The sequence below is a fragment of the Nelumbo nucifera genome, chromosome 3 (genome assembly GCF_055504915.1).
Source record: "Nelumbo nucifera cultivar China Antique chromosome 3, China Antique-T2T, whole genome shotgun sequence".
Classification (NCBI taxonomy): Eukaryota; Viridiplantae; Streptophyta; class Magnoliopsida; order Proteales; family Nelumbonaceae; genus Nelumbo; species Nelumbo nucifera.
Genome location: NC_142651.1, coordinates 5329511 through 5345850, shown reverse-complemented (window position 1 = coordinate 5345850; position 16340 = coordinate 5329511). Strand labels below are relative to the sequence as shown.

Genomic DNA, 16340 nt, shown 5'->3' with positions numbered 1-16340 from the left:
AATACAACACATATTGCGATATTAATCTTGAATCAAGATGAAGGCGCAAATATGTAGCAAGAGAAAGGGAGAAATCATTGACTACAGATGTTATCTCTCACTTTAAGGTGAAGGTGCAAATCTTGACCTGAGTTGCACATCCAAATGCAGATACAGCAGTTGTATTAATTGAATATAGTGCCACCAATATGAAACTCCCGAGCCAATTAAATACAAATCCTCTCATCATTAAACGCAAAGAATGCATCACTATTTGTTTCACTTAACATAATTATGTTAAAATGCCACCTTAATCATCAATCCTCATGGTGTGTGTGTGTCTACTTGGCTTGTGTTGGACTCGACATGTTAAAAGGGAAACACACACAGGAAACTTATACCTGCAATGAGAATGAATGGAACACAATTTTCACCGAAAACAGAGAAAATCTACATTCATCAGAAGCAACAAATGATGTTGGAGGTTTCTTCATATATTGTCCCCATTGTTTTAAAAGGCTTGAGCCTTGAGGCGAGGAGCTTAAATCTTGCCTAAAGGCTTAAGCCTCACAACTTTGGTTTGGGGCGTAAGCCTTTGTCAGAATGAGGTGTAAGCCTCAAGCCTCAAGGCATAAGCCTAAAATATCAACATTTTTTAGTGATTTCATGCAAAAAAAATTACATTTTTATGTATTTTTATAGTTCAAAATATATAGAAAAGTCACTTTAATAATTATGGGTCAAATAAAAATAGTAAAAATGAAAAACTAATAGGGGAAATCAAGTTTTATTAGTTTTCCTTAGCACTTTAGCCTAAGAGAGTTCGGTGCAAAAAAAAGGGCCAATCAAGTTATTAGTTTCTCTTGGATTAATCAAGTGGAATTTTTTCTTAATATGCTAATTTAACATCCCAAGTTTGTTGTTTTTATGTTTTTTTCTAACGGATTTATTTATTTTTATTGATTTTTTTTGCATAGATCAAATCAACTACATTGTTTATTTTCTTCACAACTATTGGATGACCATAAATCTAATGCCCATTATATAGATGATTCTACATATGAATAATTTTGTAAGATCACATTTTGAAACATAAAATGTAAAATGTTTATAATTGTTAGATGATTAATTATTATTTTATTCAATGCTTAAAAGTTAAAACTTATTGCTTACAAAATTATATTCTATGGATATTTGTACCTTCCATCATTCTAACTTGGTAATATTACGTGTTATTTTTATCATTTATAAATTTTAATTACTCTTTTTCTTAATTTTGGAGGCTTATGCATCATCTTTTTGAGCCATTATGCCTCAAGTACGCCTTTAGCATTTTAAAACCTTGATTGTCCCCTTGTGTGTGTATTGAACAAGGACAACACAGATAATGATTCACCAATGTTTCAAAATCCAAATAGTGAACGACAACATTAATTCACCGAGGTTCACTCAGGGACTCAAGGTTCACTTAGGGACTCACTACAACCGTGAGCGGTGGTCTCCCCACTTTGATTCATGAAAGAAGGTAAATCCCGTCCTCATAAATCCCATTGCTCCCTTTCACCATAGTATTGACATGGCTATGGTTCTGGTTTAGATTGGGATGAGTTGCAGCGGGGTGGAGTTTGTGATCTGAGAGGGAGTTTGTGCTGGAGCTAGGAGTGAGAAAGGGGCCGGAGGTGAAGGGGTCCGCTGTTGCGGGGAGTTGCAGCGCCGATTCTGAATCAAAGGATAGATAATGAAGGGGACGAAGGAAAGAGAAAGAGAGGGGCTGAAGGTGGAGGGGTCTGCTCATTGCAGCAACAACGGTGCTGAAACAGGGGAGAAAGAACAAAGGGGAAGAAGGAGAGAGAGAGAGCGGTTAATATTAGAATGGTGAAGATGAAGAAGAATTAAAGGGAAAATGGACCTTTCATCAATATTTCCCGAAACAGTATGGATAGTGTTAGGCAATAGTCAAACAGTAGGATATACTTAGTTAATTAGGTAAACCACAAGGGTAGTTTAAGAAATCTATCCATTTTTAATAATTCATATGATGGATTTAATCGGGGGATATTACAAATATTGAATGTTTAAGAGAGATATAATGAAAGAGATGGAGATTTAAGAATAATTTTATTAAAAAAGAGTAATGATAGGTTTTAATGGAGAAAATTAGAGACGTAAGTAAGGGTTTTTACAAGGAGATGTGTATAGTAAATTTTGTATATTTAATTTTTTAACTATATGCAAACAATTAGAGAAGGGGAGATGTGTGATGCTTTTGGTGAGAGACCTCTCGCCTCCACACTCTCTTTCTATTATATCGTAGAGATTCTTGACCTTCACAATTCATATGCAATGTATAAAAAAAGATATACCATTACTATATTCAATGGCAATTCAACAAAATGTAGAGTTGTAATTGAGTTGTGCTGCTCGTGGCCCGACACAATTTGATCCAGGCCCAACATGATCCAAACTGACCGACCAACCCATATATATATATATATATATATATATATTCAAAATTATTACAGTATTTTATTATAATTATATTCTATTTTTTTTAATTTCATTTTATTATTGTATATATAAACAATTGCATACATCAAAATTCATATAAAATAAAATTTTAAGTTTTTTTTTTCAAATTGTTGTCTTTTTGTTAATTGATTTTTTTTTCATTTTTTAAAATATACCTCTCATGGTTTGGCCTTGCTTGGCCCAAGGCTCGGACGACACAACACGGGTTTGTCTGGGCCCATGCCATGGGTCATACCGGACTGGACCATTAAAGTATGCCAAGGTAGCAAGTATGGCCCCACCTAGCCTGTGGGCCAGGATGGCCCACCATGGACCGATTTACACCTCTAACAAAATGAATTTGGACTAAACCCCAACAAGAACTCAAACATGGTAGCGAATCTTTGTTAGGGATGCAAACGGATCGGATTGTATTCGAACCAGGGTATATTCGAATTCAATCTAACATTGTTCATGTCGGACCCGATCCAATCTGATAGGACTCAATTTGAATTCGAATCATATCGGTAAGTTGGATCTTCGAATCTAATCCGATCCAACTTATTTTATTTAAAATTTAATAAATTATTAAAAGAAAAAATAAAATATACTAATTTAAATAAAGTAAAAGCAAAAAATACAAAGTTTTTTTAATTATTTTCATCATATATATACATGTTTTTTTTATAAAAAAATAAATAATATAACAAATTTATAAATAAATATAACATATATATGTATTATATATTTATAAATATATAATATATACCATATCAGACAAGAAATACTTGAATCCGAATACAAATATTCGATCATGGTGATCCAAATTTGACCAAATAGGATTGAGTCTTGGATCGGATCAAACGCTCCATTTGCACCCCTAATCTTTGCTACCATGGAAATGAGGTCACGTGCCCTACAAGTTGTCTTTATGGCTTTTCTTTCTTTTTTTCTTTTTAAAGCAAATGTTTTCACTATTACAAACAAGCATTTTCATCCACTCAAATTGGATCTCTATTTATATGTTTCATAGAACGTTTAAGCTATACTACTTATAAAAGAGTGAATGCCCTTTTTTTTGGAAATTTCATTTGACGTTTTCTACCCCTATTGTCTAAGCATACAATGAGCATAAAATGTCATTTACTCTCACTTTAGAAACTGCCTACTTATAATAGTTTAGAAACTACCCACTTGTTTTTTTTTCTTCTTTTTTTTTTTTTTGAAACGAAACCACTTATAATTAATAGTTCAAAAACTACCCACTTATAACAATAATCTACCTATGAATTATAAATAGTTTTGTCTTAGAGATACTTCCACGTGCAAATGCATGTACACATTTACTCTACAATTTTCACAACACCAATTCAACAATTATCTTAATTTCTTTTATAGTTCTCATACTCTCTCAATCTCTCATACATTATCCGGTTCTCCAATTCTCAACTTTATTGAAGTTTCAACAATAAGAAGGCTTGCTCAACAACTCAAGTATCTCAAGTTAGCAAATTGGGAGGCTTTGACTATTGGAATTGAAAGGCTTCAACCATTGAAATCAAGTTGAAAGGTTTCACCTAAAATAGATGATCAAAGTTAATAATTTTTGTATACTCAATAGTTGTATAGCATTTTTTTTCAAATTATTGCAAATTTTTAATTTTATTTGATTTTTTAATAACGTAATTTTTTATTTCAATTTGTAATTATATTGTATTTTTATATTTTATTAATTTATTTCATTTTCCAATTTTCATATATCATTCGTCCAACCATTGTATTCTTTGTATCATTCAAATTTAAATGAAATAAAATTCCTATTTTCCTTCCAAATTGTTATTCACTTTGTGTCTTTATCTCTTTGACTCGTTGACATTTTATTTGGTTAAGCATTTTTTTTCATTTATTTGTTAGAGTTCTTATTTTTTTCAAATAGCTCACAACGGAAAGTTAGATATTTTAGTTTTACTTAGCAAATAAATAAAAAATAAAAGTGTCAAAAAAAATATATCCCAGTTCGGTCCATGCCGAAGGCCCGGTCTGTGGCCCAGCCTGACATGGCCCAGGCCCACGACACAGTTTGCAGCCTGCCTAGACCAGGCCCGTGGCACGATCATGAGCATCAATGTCGACCTCGACATGACGAAATTTGACCAAATCATGAGCATCAATGTACGTGGTGTTGTCACTGGGATAAAGCACGGGCCTGGTCTTTCTCTTCATTTTCCTTCAAACCTTGTATAAGTTTTCCTGTCTTTCTCTTCATTTTCCTTCAAACCAAACATATCCTAAATGATTCAAAAGTCAAACCATTCAGCTCAATAGTTTATTGACTAAATTTGGGTGGATTATCACACACTTGGACATTTTATTATTTTAACCCTTTTATTTATTAAAAACAAATCTATGACACTAAAAATATATGATGTTTTTACCAAAAAAAAAGGTATGATGATAGAGGAGCTTTGACCAATCAAGTCCTCTATGGATTTTGATGAATTCCACTTAATTAATTACTAATTTACCACTTTTATGATAGGTTGGTTGGTTATATATATATATATATTTTGCTAGCATCACAATAGAGCCCATTTATAAAAGTTCAAAACAATGGTATGGCTCAATCCATTTAATATCGTGTTAACCTATAAAAATATATTATTTAAAAAAATAGAAAAATAAAGAAAGTATTCACGTGGATGAGAAATTAGTGAGTGTGGACTGGTCCACACCACACATTTCGATTCCATGTATCTCATATACATTTTATGAATAACTATACAATTAATCATAAATATATATTTTTTGCATTTTATATGATAAATATATTGAATTAATGAATTAATAAATTAATAAATATTAATTTTAATAAAAACAATAGTAAAATAATAAAAAAAAGTAAATTAATTAATAGTTTATTGATAAAAATATAAAAAAAAATATTTAAACAAACGATTTTGTTTCTAACAAATATGTTTCTAATAATTTGATTCTTTGTTTTTAACAACTGAGTTGGATTCTATGTTTCTACTTTCGAGTTCGATTCCATGCTTTGTTTCTATAGAAAAGCAATGGCAGAGAGATAATATACCGGTGGAGGAGAGTTTTGGCGGAGCACAAAACTAGAGATATTCGACATGCAGTGGAAACCTCCACGATAAAATGACGTGAAGCATGACATCAAAGTCAAACTGTGGACGGACCCCATGAAAATATACAGTAACCGATAATAGGTGTAGACAGGGTTGGTCCATAATACGGTATAGACTAATTCCGTTCACGACCAATTAAGCATCCTATTCATCCCGTGGCATGGACCATGAACACCGCCAAAATCAGGGATTTGCGGTGGCTGTGGGCTGGTGCAATAGTGCCCAAACCTTGAGTTCACATTTGCGCCCCACAATATTCCATAGCATATCTCCGTCGTTTACAGTGAATATCTCTCGATGATGTACCAAAAATGCATCGGGAGATGCTCCCAATATACGGCAGAAATATGCTGTGGGGCGTAGATCTGAACTCCCAGACCTTCGATATAATAGATTTTCCGTTTCCGTGTGTATGCGTGCGTGTTTTATTTGCTGTTAACACTTGGAAAGCCGGTAATCCCCCAAATCCCCGCCCATCAGACCATCATCACACTTTAAAACAAATATCGCAACGAGAGCGCGTGAAAGGTTAGCGATCTATCTAATTCTAATCTTCTTTGCCGCATAGAAAGAGCGCCTCTAGACGGTTTTCTTCGTCGCGACTCGTCACCATTTGGTTTGGGGGCCTCCGTTCGAGGAAGCGTCGTCGCCCTTTAATTTTTATCCCTCGTTATCGGTAAGACTCCACCATCACTCCTGATTGCAAATAAAACTTCAATCTCAAAGGAGAAAGAGCGAGAAGATTTGTCGGGTGATTTCTCTTTTCCGCTGGATCTTCGATTCTTCGTTTTGCATTTCCGCTTTCTAGGGTTTCTTTCTATCTTTTCCCCTCTTCGCTCTCTGTGATTTCTGATATCAAAGGTAGATTAGTTTCTACCTGCAGAGCACGAGAGGAGAAGATCCGTGGTATTTGTCTAGGACATCCATTTATTGTAATTTAGATGTTCGATCGCGTGGTTTTATAATGTTTCGAGTCAGTTCGCGTCAGTCTAGGGTTTTCTAAGCCCGGGGAAATAGAGGTTCAAGCGGTATTGCTGTTTTCCGGTTAGGGCTTTCTGGTTGATTGTCAAGGGTTTTTTGCTTTGCATAAGTTGGGTTCCTATCCCCCCTTCTTTTTATATATTGGTAGTTATTTGTGACTCGTGGGCAGCGGAACCCGACTATATGGCAGCAGGAAGGGATGGGGGCTACCGTGATAATGAATTCAGAGACCGCGAGTATATCAAGGCTTCGAGGAGGAGGGAATTTTATTACTCAACAGAAGAAAGCGATTACTATCACATCAACAAACATGATCGTGGAAGTGGTCGTAGTCGTAACCTTGAACGAGGGAAGGAACGGGATGCCAGAGATAGGATTAGAGTTAGACAGAAGGATATCAAGGAGAGGGAAGTAATAAATGGTGGCTACCGTTCTTCTTCCAGCACGAGCAATTCAGGCAGCACTGGCAGTGGCCACAGGCGAGGTGGGGTTTCTGTTAGGATGGCAGAACGCGAGCCAGGTGAGTTATCAAGTGGAAGTGGATCTGATGGTGCCATTGCATCTGAATCACAGGTTAAAGATGTGGAGGTTTCAAAGCGCGAAAATGGGGCTAGCTCACCCACGGGTAAGAAGAGGAAATTCTCTCCAATTGTATGGGATAGAGAAGAGAAGGATATGAGCATTTTACCTGAAAATAGGGTCGCTCCAACAAGCGCCCTGCCACCTCTGCCTACCATGCCTAAATCTTACCGCCAGTCACCAAATCTTGTTCCTGAAGCTGAAGGTAGTAAACAGGTTTCTCCTATCAAACCTAATGGACTTCGTAGCATGCCTTCTTCACCAGTCAAGGAAACAGTTGCACTTGGTTCGATGGCCTCTGTTGCATTTGATTTTTCAGCAGGTTTTTCCTCATCCCCCCAGGAGCAGCACTGGAGCAATGACCTAGAACCGGGGCAGCTGGAAGAGGAGGATTTTGTTCCAACACGAAATATATCTGCATCACGATGGGCAGATGAGATTAGTTCCCTGGGAAATGAAAGCGAAGTTTCTGATGATGAAGACATGCCTAAGAGGAGGAAAAAGGCAGGGTCAGTGGAAAATAGATTAAACATGAAAACATCAAGTCCTGAGCTTGGGGAGCTGACAAGAGAGGGCTCTGAAGGGTCTCGAGCTAAATCATCTGATTCCGATGGAGGAGGCCAAACAAGACTTGCCAGTGGTGGTGAACACCCTGAAAATGAGTTGGATAAGAATGATTTCGTGGAGATGAATGATGAATCTGAGAACAGTGGTGCCAGTGATCACCAGTTGGATACAGATTCTGAGATGGAGAATGATTCCCGCAAGACCCCAGAGCCTTCTATACCACCACAGAGAAATATAAACATGCTTCATGGGTGCAGAAGTGTTGATGAATTTGAGAGACTCAACAAGATAAATGAAGGTACGTATGGTGTTGTCTATAGAGCCAGGGATAAGAAGACAGGGGAAGTTGTGGCCTTGAAAAAGGTGAAGATGGAGAAAGAAAGAGAAGGCTTTCCTTTGACCTCTCTAAGGGAAATAAATATTCTCCTGTCATTACATCATCCATCAATTGTGGATGTCAAGGAAGTAGTTGTAGGAAGTAACCTTGATAGTATTTTCATGGTTATGGAGTACATGGAACATGACCTTAAAGGGCTGATGGAGGCGATGAAACAGCCTTTTAGTCAAAGTGAAGTAAAGTGTCTGATGCTGCAACTTTTAGAGGGTGTCAAGTATCTTCATGACAATTGGGTGCTCCATAGGGATTTGAAAACATCAAATATTCTTTTCAATAACTGTGGTGAGTTGAAGATCTGTGATTTTGGGTTGTCTCGGCAATATGGGAGCCCATTGAAACCCTATACTCATTTGGTGGTTACTCTATGGTACAGGTGAGCACGAAACTCTTTATGTCAATATCAACTTTTATCTTACATTAGTAGTGGCTTTTAGTTTTCCCTTTCATGTTTCCAACCTTTTGTCATAATTTCCGGATGGCTGTTTGATGACCAAAGTTTAGGAAATAATCTCAGGGAGTTCAAATCTCATTTCTTATTTCCAAAATTATTATTACAGTAATTGGGAATTTGAAACACTTGTGCTCAGCTTTCATTATTCATGTTTTCCTAGATCTTAATTGACGTCTTGCTAATTTAGCTTTTGTTTCCCATTTTGTGAAGGCATCTTTATTGTAACTTTTTGTCTTCATGCCCATAATGAATGCCATCATTTTCAGCTTCCTTCTTGTAATTTGATTCCTTTTTGCACAGTGCAAAACTTGATTTGCAGCTCTTTTTTAGGTTCTTAATAGCAATGCCTTAACTTACGCTATTTCTTTTTTATTGGTAATTCTTTTTAGAAAAGAAAATTTGTGATGCAAACTTTTATAATCAATGCAATGGATAATTCATAGTTCCATGCCACAGTTTTCCCTCCCTAGCTATGTTACATACTTTGGTAAAGTTATTATTTCCCTCCCGGTAAAAGATATCTTAATATCTTAAATCTTTATTTCAATCTATGCACTTCATCACTTTGGGAAAGCAGTATACATGGTACGCATTTATAATATTGTTCACTTGTTTGTAGTTCTTTCTGGGTCTTGTCTATCCCTTTTCAGCTTATTAATGTTTGATTTTGCCATTTTATTTTCATTTTCTTGTTTTACCGTTTGTATCATTGCCCTCTCTCTCTTTCTCTCTCTGGTGGGTACGCATTTATAATATTGTTCACTTGTTTGTAGTTCTTTCTGGGTCTTGTCTATCCCTTTTCAGCTTATTAATGTTTGATTTTGCCATTTTATTTTCATTTTCTTGTTTTACCGTTTGTATCATTGCCCTCTCTCTCTTTCTCTCTCTGGTGGGAAGGCTCAAGTTATGATGTTCTGGTTCCTCTTTCCTTTTTCCTTTATTTGCAGGGCACCCGAATTACTACTAGGAGCCAAGCAATATTCCACAGCTATTGACATGTGGTCGCTGGGTTGCATAATGGCTGAACTTTTAGCTAAAGAACCATTATTTAATGGGAAAACTGAATTTGACCAGCTTGACAAAGTGAGTGCAGTTACCTTGATTTCTTTTTCTTTCTTCTTGGATGCACAAGTGGTCAAGTTTGATATTTTTTTTGTTCTTGATCTAAGATTTTTAGAACTCTTGGCACACCCAATGAGACGATATGGCCGGGATTTTTGAAATTGCCTGGGGTCAAGGTCAATTTTGTTAAGCATCAGTAAGTAACTTCATGCCATATCCCATCCCATGTTCATTCGTTGGCAATGACATCTGTGTTCTTATTTTTGCCACTTTTTCCCCAAGCCTCCAGATTCTTGTCAGGCTTTTGCTAGCTTGCCTTGATTACATTTTTCTTTTCTATTACACAGCATAAATTTATGTTTGTTGTAACCACTGATGTGCTTCTTTTAGGTATAACCTTCTCCGTAAGAAATTTCCAGCCACATCTTTCACTGGATCTCCAATACTCTCTGAATCTGGGTTTGATTTGTTGAACAAGCTTCTAACTTATGACCCTGAGAAGGTATATTTCTATTTATTAAGGTAGATGCATTTGTTACAAACATTGCATTTTGAGCAAGGTTTAAAATGTCATGTCGATGGAAATGTCGCTTACCAAAATATAGGACATATGTCGGAAATGTCGAGGGAAATATTGTAAAAATTAGAGACATTGTGGAAAAATTATGAAATATGTGGACATATGCAAAGATATTTTGTAAAACGATAAAAGAAGCATTAATACATATTTCTAGACTATTATCTTATTCCCAACCATTATAAAGCTAAGAAACTAAGATCAATAACAAATTAGCAAATGACGATTTACTGATTTATTATGCATTTTGATGTTTTTACAAGGTTATCTGATATTTTCTTTTCTTATTTTTAATTCTGATTTATTATAAATTCTAATATATTTATTTCACACTAGTAAATAGAAATACATTTATTCTGAATTTTTAAATATTAAAGTTATAATACATTATGTTTTATTATAAATTTAATAAACTGATTCTCCATTTTGTAGTATTAAGATTATGATAAATTCTGATTTCTTATAAAACTTAATGAATTTATTATGATTTTTAATACTAAATTTATAATAAATTATGATTTAGTATAAAATTTATTATGATTTTTTATATTAAATGTAGAATATGGTTTATTATAAAATTTAATAAACATTTTCTGATTTTAATAAATATTTTAAAAAATACTAACTAGTTAATATTTTATTACTTGAAAAATATTTATGTTTTATATTATAAAGTAATTATTTTATTCTTTTGTTTTTATATTTTGTTAATTCTTTTTATAAATATTTTATTTGAAATATTAAATAGAAATTATTAATGGAATAATCTATATTAATATACTGTATTATATTAATATAATATACTAATATATTATATTTTTAATGTACATTAGTTGACATCCTGTTGACATAATAGGAAAAACTGTATTTTTTTTTGGTTATTTGGACCGATTTGGTTGACATTTCCGAAATATAGGAAATGTCGGCCGACATAATGTAATTTTTATATTACCATCCACTTTCATGTCGGTGAGCCTCGACATCGACATATGTCGGGCGACATTTGGCGACATTTGAAACCATGATTTTGAGTCAATTCTTTGTTGATACTCAAGAAATGTTGCTATTGTTCTGTGCAGCGGATAACTGCAGAGGCTGCCCTTAATCATGAATGGTTCCGTGAAGTTCCTCTTCCAAAATCAAAGGATTTTATGCCAACATTTCCTGCTCAACATGCTCAGGACAGGTAATTTGGTTCAATAACTGGGAAGCAGCATAAGCATCAAAAAGCAATTTTGTTAACATATTTGCCATGCCACCGTACATATCATTCTATTTGAGGTTTATTTATGTGAGCAGGCATCTAAGAAGAATAATGAAGAGCCCTGATCCACTAGAAGAACAACGGAGGAAGGAGTTGCAGCAAGGGGAATTGGGCAGTGGTGGCTTGTTTGGCTGAGAGAGTTGAATGGGTATAAGGTCACATTTGAACTCCCTTTCTCAGATTTTGCATCAAAGGTCACCATTAGAGGATGCAGTTGAGGTGAGCAATGTGTCTTGCATGTCGAGTTGCGCAAACTCTTTGAGGTGATCACTTGTGCTGTTGCTTAGCAGGCACCTCTGGTGATTTGGCTGGACAGATGTATTCTTTTGTTGTTTCCTGCCAACTAAACAGTCACAGGATATTTTTTTTGTCCTCGACCATTGATGATCATAAAAAGTGCATCCTTTTTCCCTGCTTGGGTCGCAAGGTGTGGCATAGTGGAATTTCTTTTTCAGTTTCATTTGAAACTTATGTAACATATTTTTCATTGGCACATTGTAGACATGCTCCTAAAATCTGGCTATATCTACCAGAATAGAATGGATTTACTGCCTATTTCCAGTTCTGTTTCTTTTAATCTTCACATTGTGTTTGCAAGAGACGATTGGTGTGAAGTGGAGGGATGTACCTTGCTTTTCATACCTGAAGAATTGACTGAAAATGTTGCACTTCATAGTTCATAAGGTAATTTATTGATTTACATCTGAATAATGTAACCAAATGTTGGACTTTGCTTTGCACCATAAAGGATTTTTCATGATTGCAAATGTCACAATGGCTGCTTGCTTGGTTTTTGATGGTCACTAATTAGTTTTAGTGAATGTAATATCCCAACAATCACCTATAAAGAACAAGTATTTTAGGCCCTTTCCTCTGCCCACAAAAATGTAACTTCGCCTCTGGTGTAATATAAATATAAACAGATAAACAATTGGAATTTGTTCATTGCATTGTTTACATGCAACCCATTTTTTTCCACTGCAATTATTTCTAAAATGACAGATGTGATGACAATACTTCTGGAGAGAAATATTGGTGAATTATACTTGGTAAATGGAGTTTCTCTCCTTAGTGCACCTTGACATCTCTATTTTTTGAGGAGCTCCATGTATCTATTTCTGTATTGGTGAATGGTGAATTGTACTTTCACAAAGAAATATCGGTGAACAGAGTTGCTCTCCCTTATGCACCTTGACCGAGGAGCTCCATGTATCTATCTCTGTATTGGTGAATGGTGAATTGTAGTACTTTCAGAGTTGCTCTCCCTAATGCACCTTGGCTTGTGTATGTTGGGCTGATTGGGGGGAGCTCCTTTCTTTAATTTTTAAGGAGATCCATGCATCTTTGTACTGTCACTCTATGCTTTGGGGTCCTCCCTGTACTTTCACTGAAAAACACTTTTTTTATTGATGATGGCATTAACAAATACCAACATACTTACGAAGACCATGTGACTAATATCATAGTTATTGATCCTAGTGTTATTATAGCCCCTTTTCTGAATAAAAATGTACTTACGAAGACCATGTGACTAATATCATAGTTATTGATCCTAGTGTTATTATAGCCCCTCACTTAGGTTATCTTTTTATAGCTTTTGTGTTCTCATTTCAACATTGAAATAGTTTGTAAAGGGGTATTGATATCCCACTCATGATTAATAGTTATTGATCCTAGTGTTATTTGATGAGTTATTGTCCCTCACTTGGGTTATCTTTTCTTATTTTTTGTGTTCTCATTGCAACATTGAAATAGTTTGTAAAGGGGTATTGATATCCCACTCATGATTAATGGTCAATAGATTCATTATAAAGAATTTTGCTCTTTCTCTTCAAAATCAGTCAGCACAAAGATCTTATTCATTAAATTATAATTTTACATACATTTGCAGTTTAAGTTGTGGCTTCCTCAAAAAAAAGTGTGAAGCTTTGATGGTTACTAACCTGAGCAGTATGCACGTAATGATCCAGTCCTTGAAGCTCCTTTTTTTGGCTGGAAGCATTTGGTCTCGTGGTCAGTATCCTACTACCACCCTGCTCATTATTTCATCCGGAAAATCTTATTTATTCTCTTGACAAGCTTCTTGTCCTGAATAAAGAATTATACTTATAGGTGCATGAATCTATGGTAGTACCTGTGTCAATGTGGCTCCTCGAATGTTGCTCTATTAGGTTCATGCTTCGTGGCACAATTCTTTTATTAGGTGGGCTTTTGGTCTGGATAACTAATTCCTGAAAAATGCTAGATGTTGCACTGGTGCAATCTTTTTGTTGCATATTCTGTCTCTCTGGTATCAATTAGTTCAAGATTTAGATTGCTTTAATCTTCTGAGATACCTATCTGCAAATGTTGTTGCAGTATCAAAGTAAGCAGGTTGAGGAGGTTATTTTATAGGACTTAAATTGTTTTTTGGTGCTGCAGCACTGGTTTTTTTCAGATGTGGCAAAATAGAGGTACCATTACAAAATTTGGTTTCTTATTTGGAACAGTGTTAGACTCCTATTCACTTTTCGCAATAATGTAAAAATCTGTTTAAATTGCCAACTCTTCACTTCTATGATCAATATTTTTTTTGTGTTTAAATCTAGGCTTCTAATGAGAGAAGCAAGGTTGTTTACAGTCAATCTGAATGTCTCTTTTAGATCGACTCCATTATCTGCTAACGGGTTTGCTAATTCACTTGCCAGGACAGGGTGCTACTGTAGAACTAGAATGATGGGGGATCCATGGGTGGAGGTCAAACTGTAATATTTTGAACAATCTGAACATTCTTTTACCTACTGATATTTAGAAATAGCCTGGCTAGAGAAATGGTGGTCGCTGTTTAGTTGTGGATTTGAGGGGCAAAATGAATCTTTGGCTGCATGATGCTGAAGAATAGACCTGCAAATTAAGAAGCCCATTTGGTTTGCAGGAATAGGGGTCCGGAATTGCAATCAGAATGGCCCACTCCGATTCCAGGCGTTTGGTTGGGCGGAATCGGAATCCTATTCCCATTCCAGGTGGAATGGAAATCCCCCATTTGAGGGAATGGCCATCCCCGACAAGAAGTTTCTAACTCAGTCTCAAGCAAGAAGACTAAGAGATGAGAAAAGGTTATGTAATAGCTATGTTCTCTGGCCCAATTGGAGTGGGAGACTCTTTGAGGGCTGAGGTGTTAGCAGCTTTGGAAGGGGTACAAAGGGCCAAAGACCTTGGGTAAAGAGAAAGTTCAAATGGCTGATCAAGGATATGGAAGTCCAGTGTACTTGGGTAAAGAGAAATGCCAACTCCTTTGTTGATGGATTAGCTAGGCAAGGGGTTAATAGGGTTTCTGGGTTCTGGGCTCAGTTGTAATTGTTGTTTTTATCAGTTTGGGTGCATTCCCATCTTCCGGGGAGCTAAGATACCTTAGCTCCTTTTCTTTGTAATTTTAATTCCATTTAATGATCTGTGGTTATTGATTAAAGAAAAGGCCATTCCCGGCCCACCCCCGGAATAAAATCCCATTCCCACTCTTCAATATAAGGAAAGACAAAATGACAAAAAAACCCCTCAAACTTCTCTAACCGGTTCCAACTTTCTAACCCTCACTCCCCATCTCTCACTGCCCCCTCATTTGGCAGTTGAAATTTGAAAAGTTAAAAGTTGATCTGAACTGAAACTCCGGCGATGATGACAAGGTAAATCACCATCAATTTTTTCTCTCCCCTTCCCTTATTCTTCTTCCTCTCCTCCTCTCTCTCACAGTTTTTATTTTCATTCTTTCCCCAGTTTTTCCGCTGCAGACCAGACCAGACCACAGCAAAGTAAGTTTTCCTTCTAGCAAAGTATTTCTTATATAGATTTTAGTATATAGTGTTTCTGCCATGTGGTAAATATGGATTTCTCACATACCTCGAACCTCATGGCCGGAATTAAAACAAAAGGCGCCCTATTTTCTGAAATTGTTTTATGCAATGATAAAACTGTGTAGTTTTAAATGTTTCTATCAATTGTTTTCGTACTTATTTGAATGTGAGATCTTGTTAAGAGGCCTGTCCATGTTTGCTGACTCGATGTGAAATCTGAATCAAGCCTCAGTCAGATATAAGTCTTGGTTAAGTTGTTGAAATCATCTTTTATTTAAAGGCAGACAGATTTGGTGTCACTGTGAATTGTAGTTACAATGAACATGAGTGACTTGTATGTAGGTATAATGAACAATTTGGGTTGGCCATGAAAAAAAAACAGGGAATGGACTATATGTCATTGTCAGGTAGAGAAAGATGTGTTGGAAGTACCCAGAACATCAATAGATTGATACCCACAATGCAACTCTCTCTCTCATTGATAAAAGTTGAACCCAATGTTTTAAAACGTGGAGGCGTGACGCGAGGCATTCCACTACCTAGAAGCGTGAGGCGTAGTTCAGAACACCAGAGGCATAAGCCTCCCGAACACAAGGAGCCGTAAGCCTCCTTAAGAGGGGGGGGGGGGTTAGGATGAGGATGAAGAGGACGGGGGATCTCATTTTTTTTCTTTATTTTTAATAAAAATCTTTTATATTAAGAAGAATAAAGATGCATAACATTAGTTGAAAGGGGACATCCGTGAACCATGATTTCTTATTGCAATTACCAAACTACCCCACAGCTGATCACCCCACTCCCACTCACTTCTTTGTCTGCTGCTTTAGTGGCTATATTGCTATTACATCCATCAATCTCAGGATTTGCCCACGGCTGAAGTCATTGTAATCGTTAATGATCAATCCAATATACCATTCAGGCTTCAGCCATTAAGGGGGTCTTCCGTGTTATTCAATAAAAACTGTTTTTTATTTTTCTTGTTTTTAGAAAATT

General features: G+C 35.8%; 1 protein-coding gene across 8 annotated transcripts; it reads left to right on the top strand.

Moving 5' to 3' along the window:
- The first annotated feature begins 6060 nt into the window (after positions 1-6060).
- On the top strand, positions 6061-15305 carry LOC104592943 (cyclin-dependent kinase G-2-like). Of its 8 annotated transcripts, XR_016083541.1 has the most exons (11): positions 6097-8536; positions 9562-9697; positions 9784-9872; positions 10067-10178; positions 11333-11439; positions 11553-11736; positions 11834-11944; positions 12116-12201; positions 13409-13530; positions 13630-13970; positions 14205-15305. XR_016083541.1 is itself a non-coding variant. In XM_010252506.3 (7 exons), the coding sequence occupies exons 2-7, from the start codon at positions 6804-6806 to the stop codon at positions 11650-11652; spliced, it is 2277 nt and encodes a 758-aa protein (XP_010250808.1). In that variant the 5' UTR covers positions 6061-6315; positions 6790-6803; the 3' UTR covers positions 11653-12072. The 8 variants fall into 8 exon arrangements, 3 of the variants coding, with proteins under 3 accessions (XP_010250808.1, XP_088755959.1, XP_088755958.1); XR_016083539.1 differs by having other exon boundaries at positions 6098-8536; positions 11553-11944; XR_016083540.1 differs by lacking the exons at positions 12116-12201; positions 13409-13530; positions 13630-13970; positions 14205-15305 and adding an exon at positions 12019-12072.
- Positions 15306-16340: the final 1035 nt, after the last annotated feature.

Bases quoted from the DNA above. Each gene is read 5' to 3' on its own strand.
- LOC104592943 (XM_010252506.3), top strand. From the start codon at position 6,804: ATGGCAGCAGGAAGGGATGGGGGCTACCGTGATAATGAATTCAGAGAC. The intron at 9,698-9,783 runs GTGAGTGCAGTT...TCTTGATCTAAG, and splicing joins AATTTGACCAGCTTGACAAA to ATTTTTAGAACTCTTGGCAC. The intron at 11,440-11,552 runs GTAATTTGGTTC...TTATGTGAGCAG, and splicing joins GCTCAACATGCTCAGGACAG to GCATCTAAGAAGAATAATGA.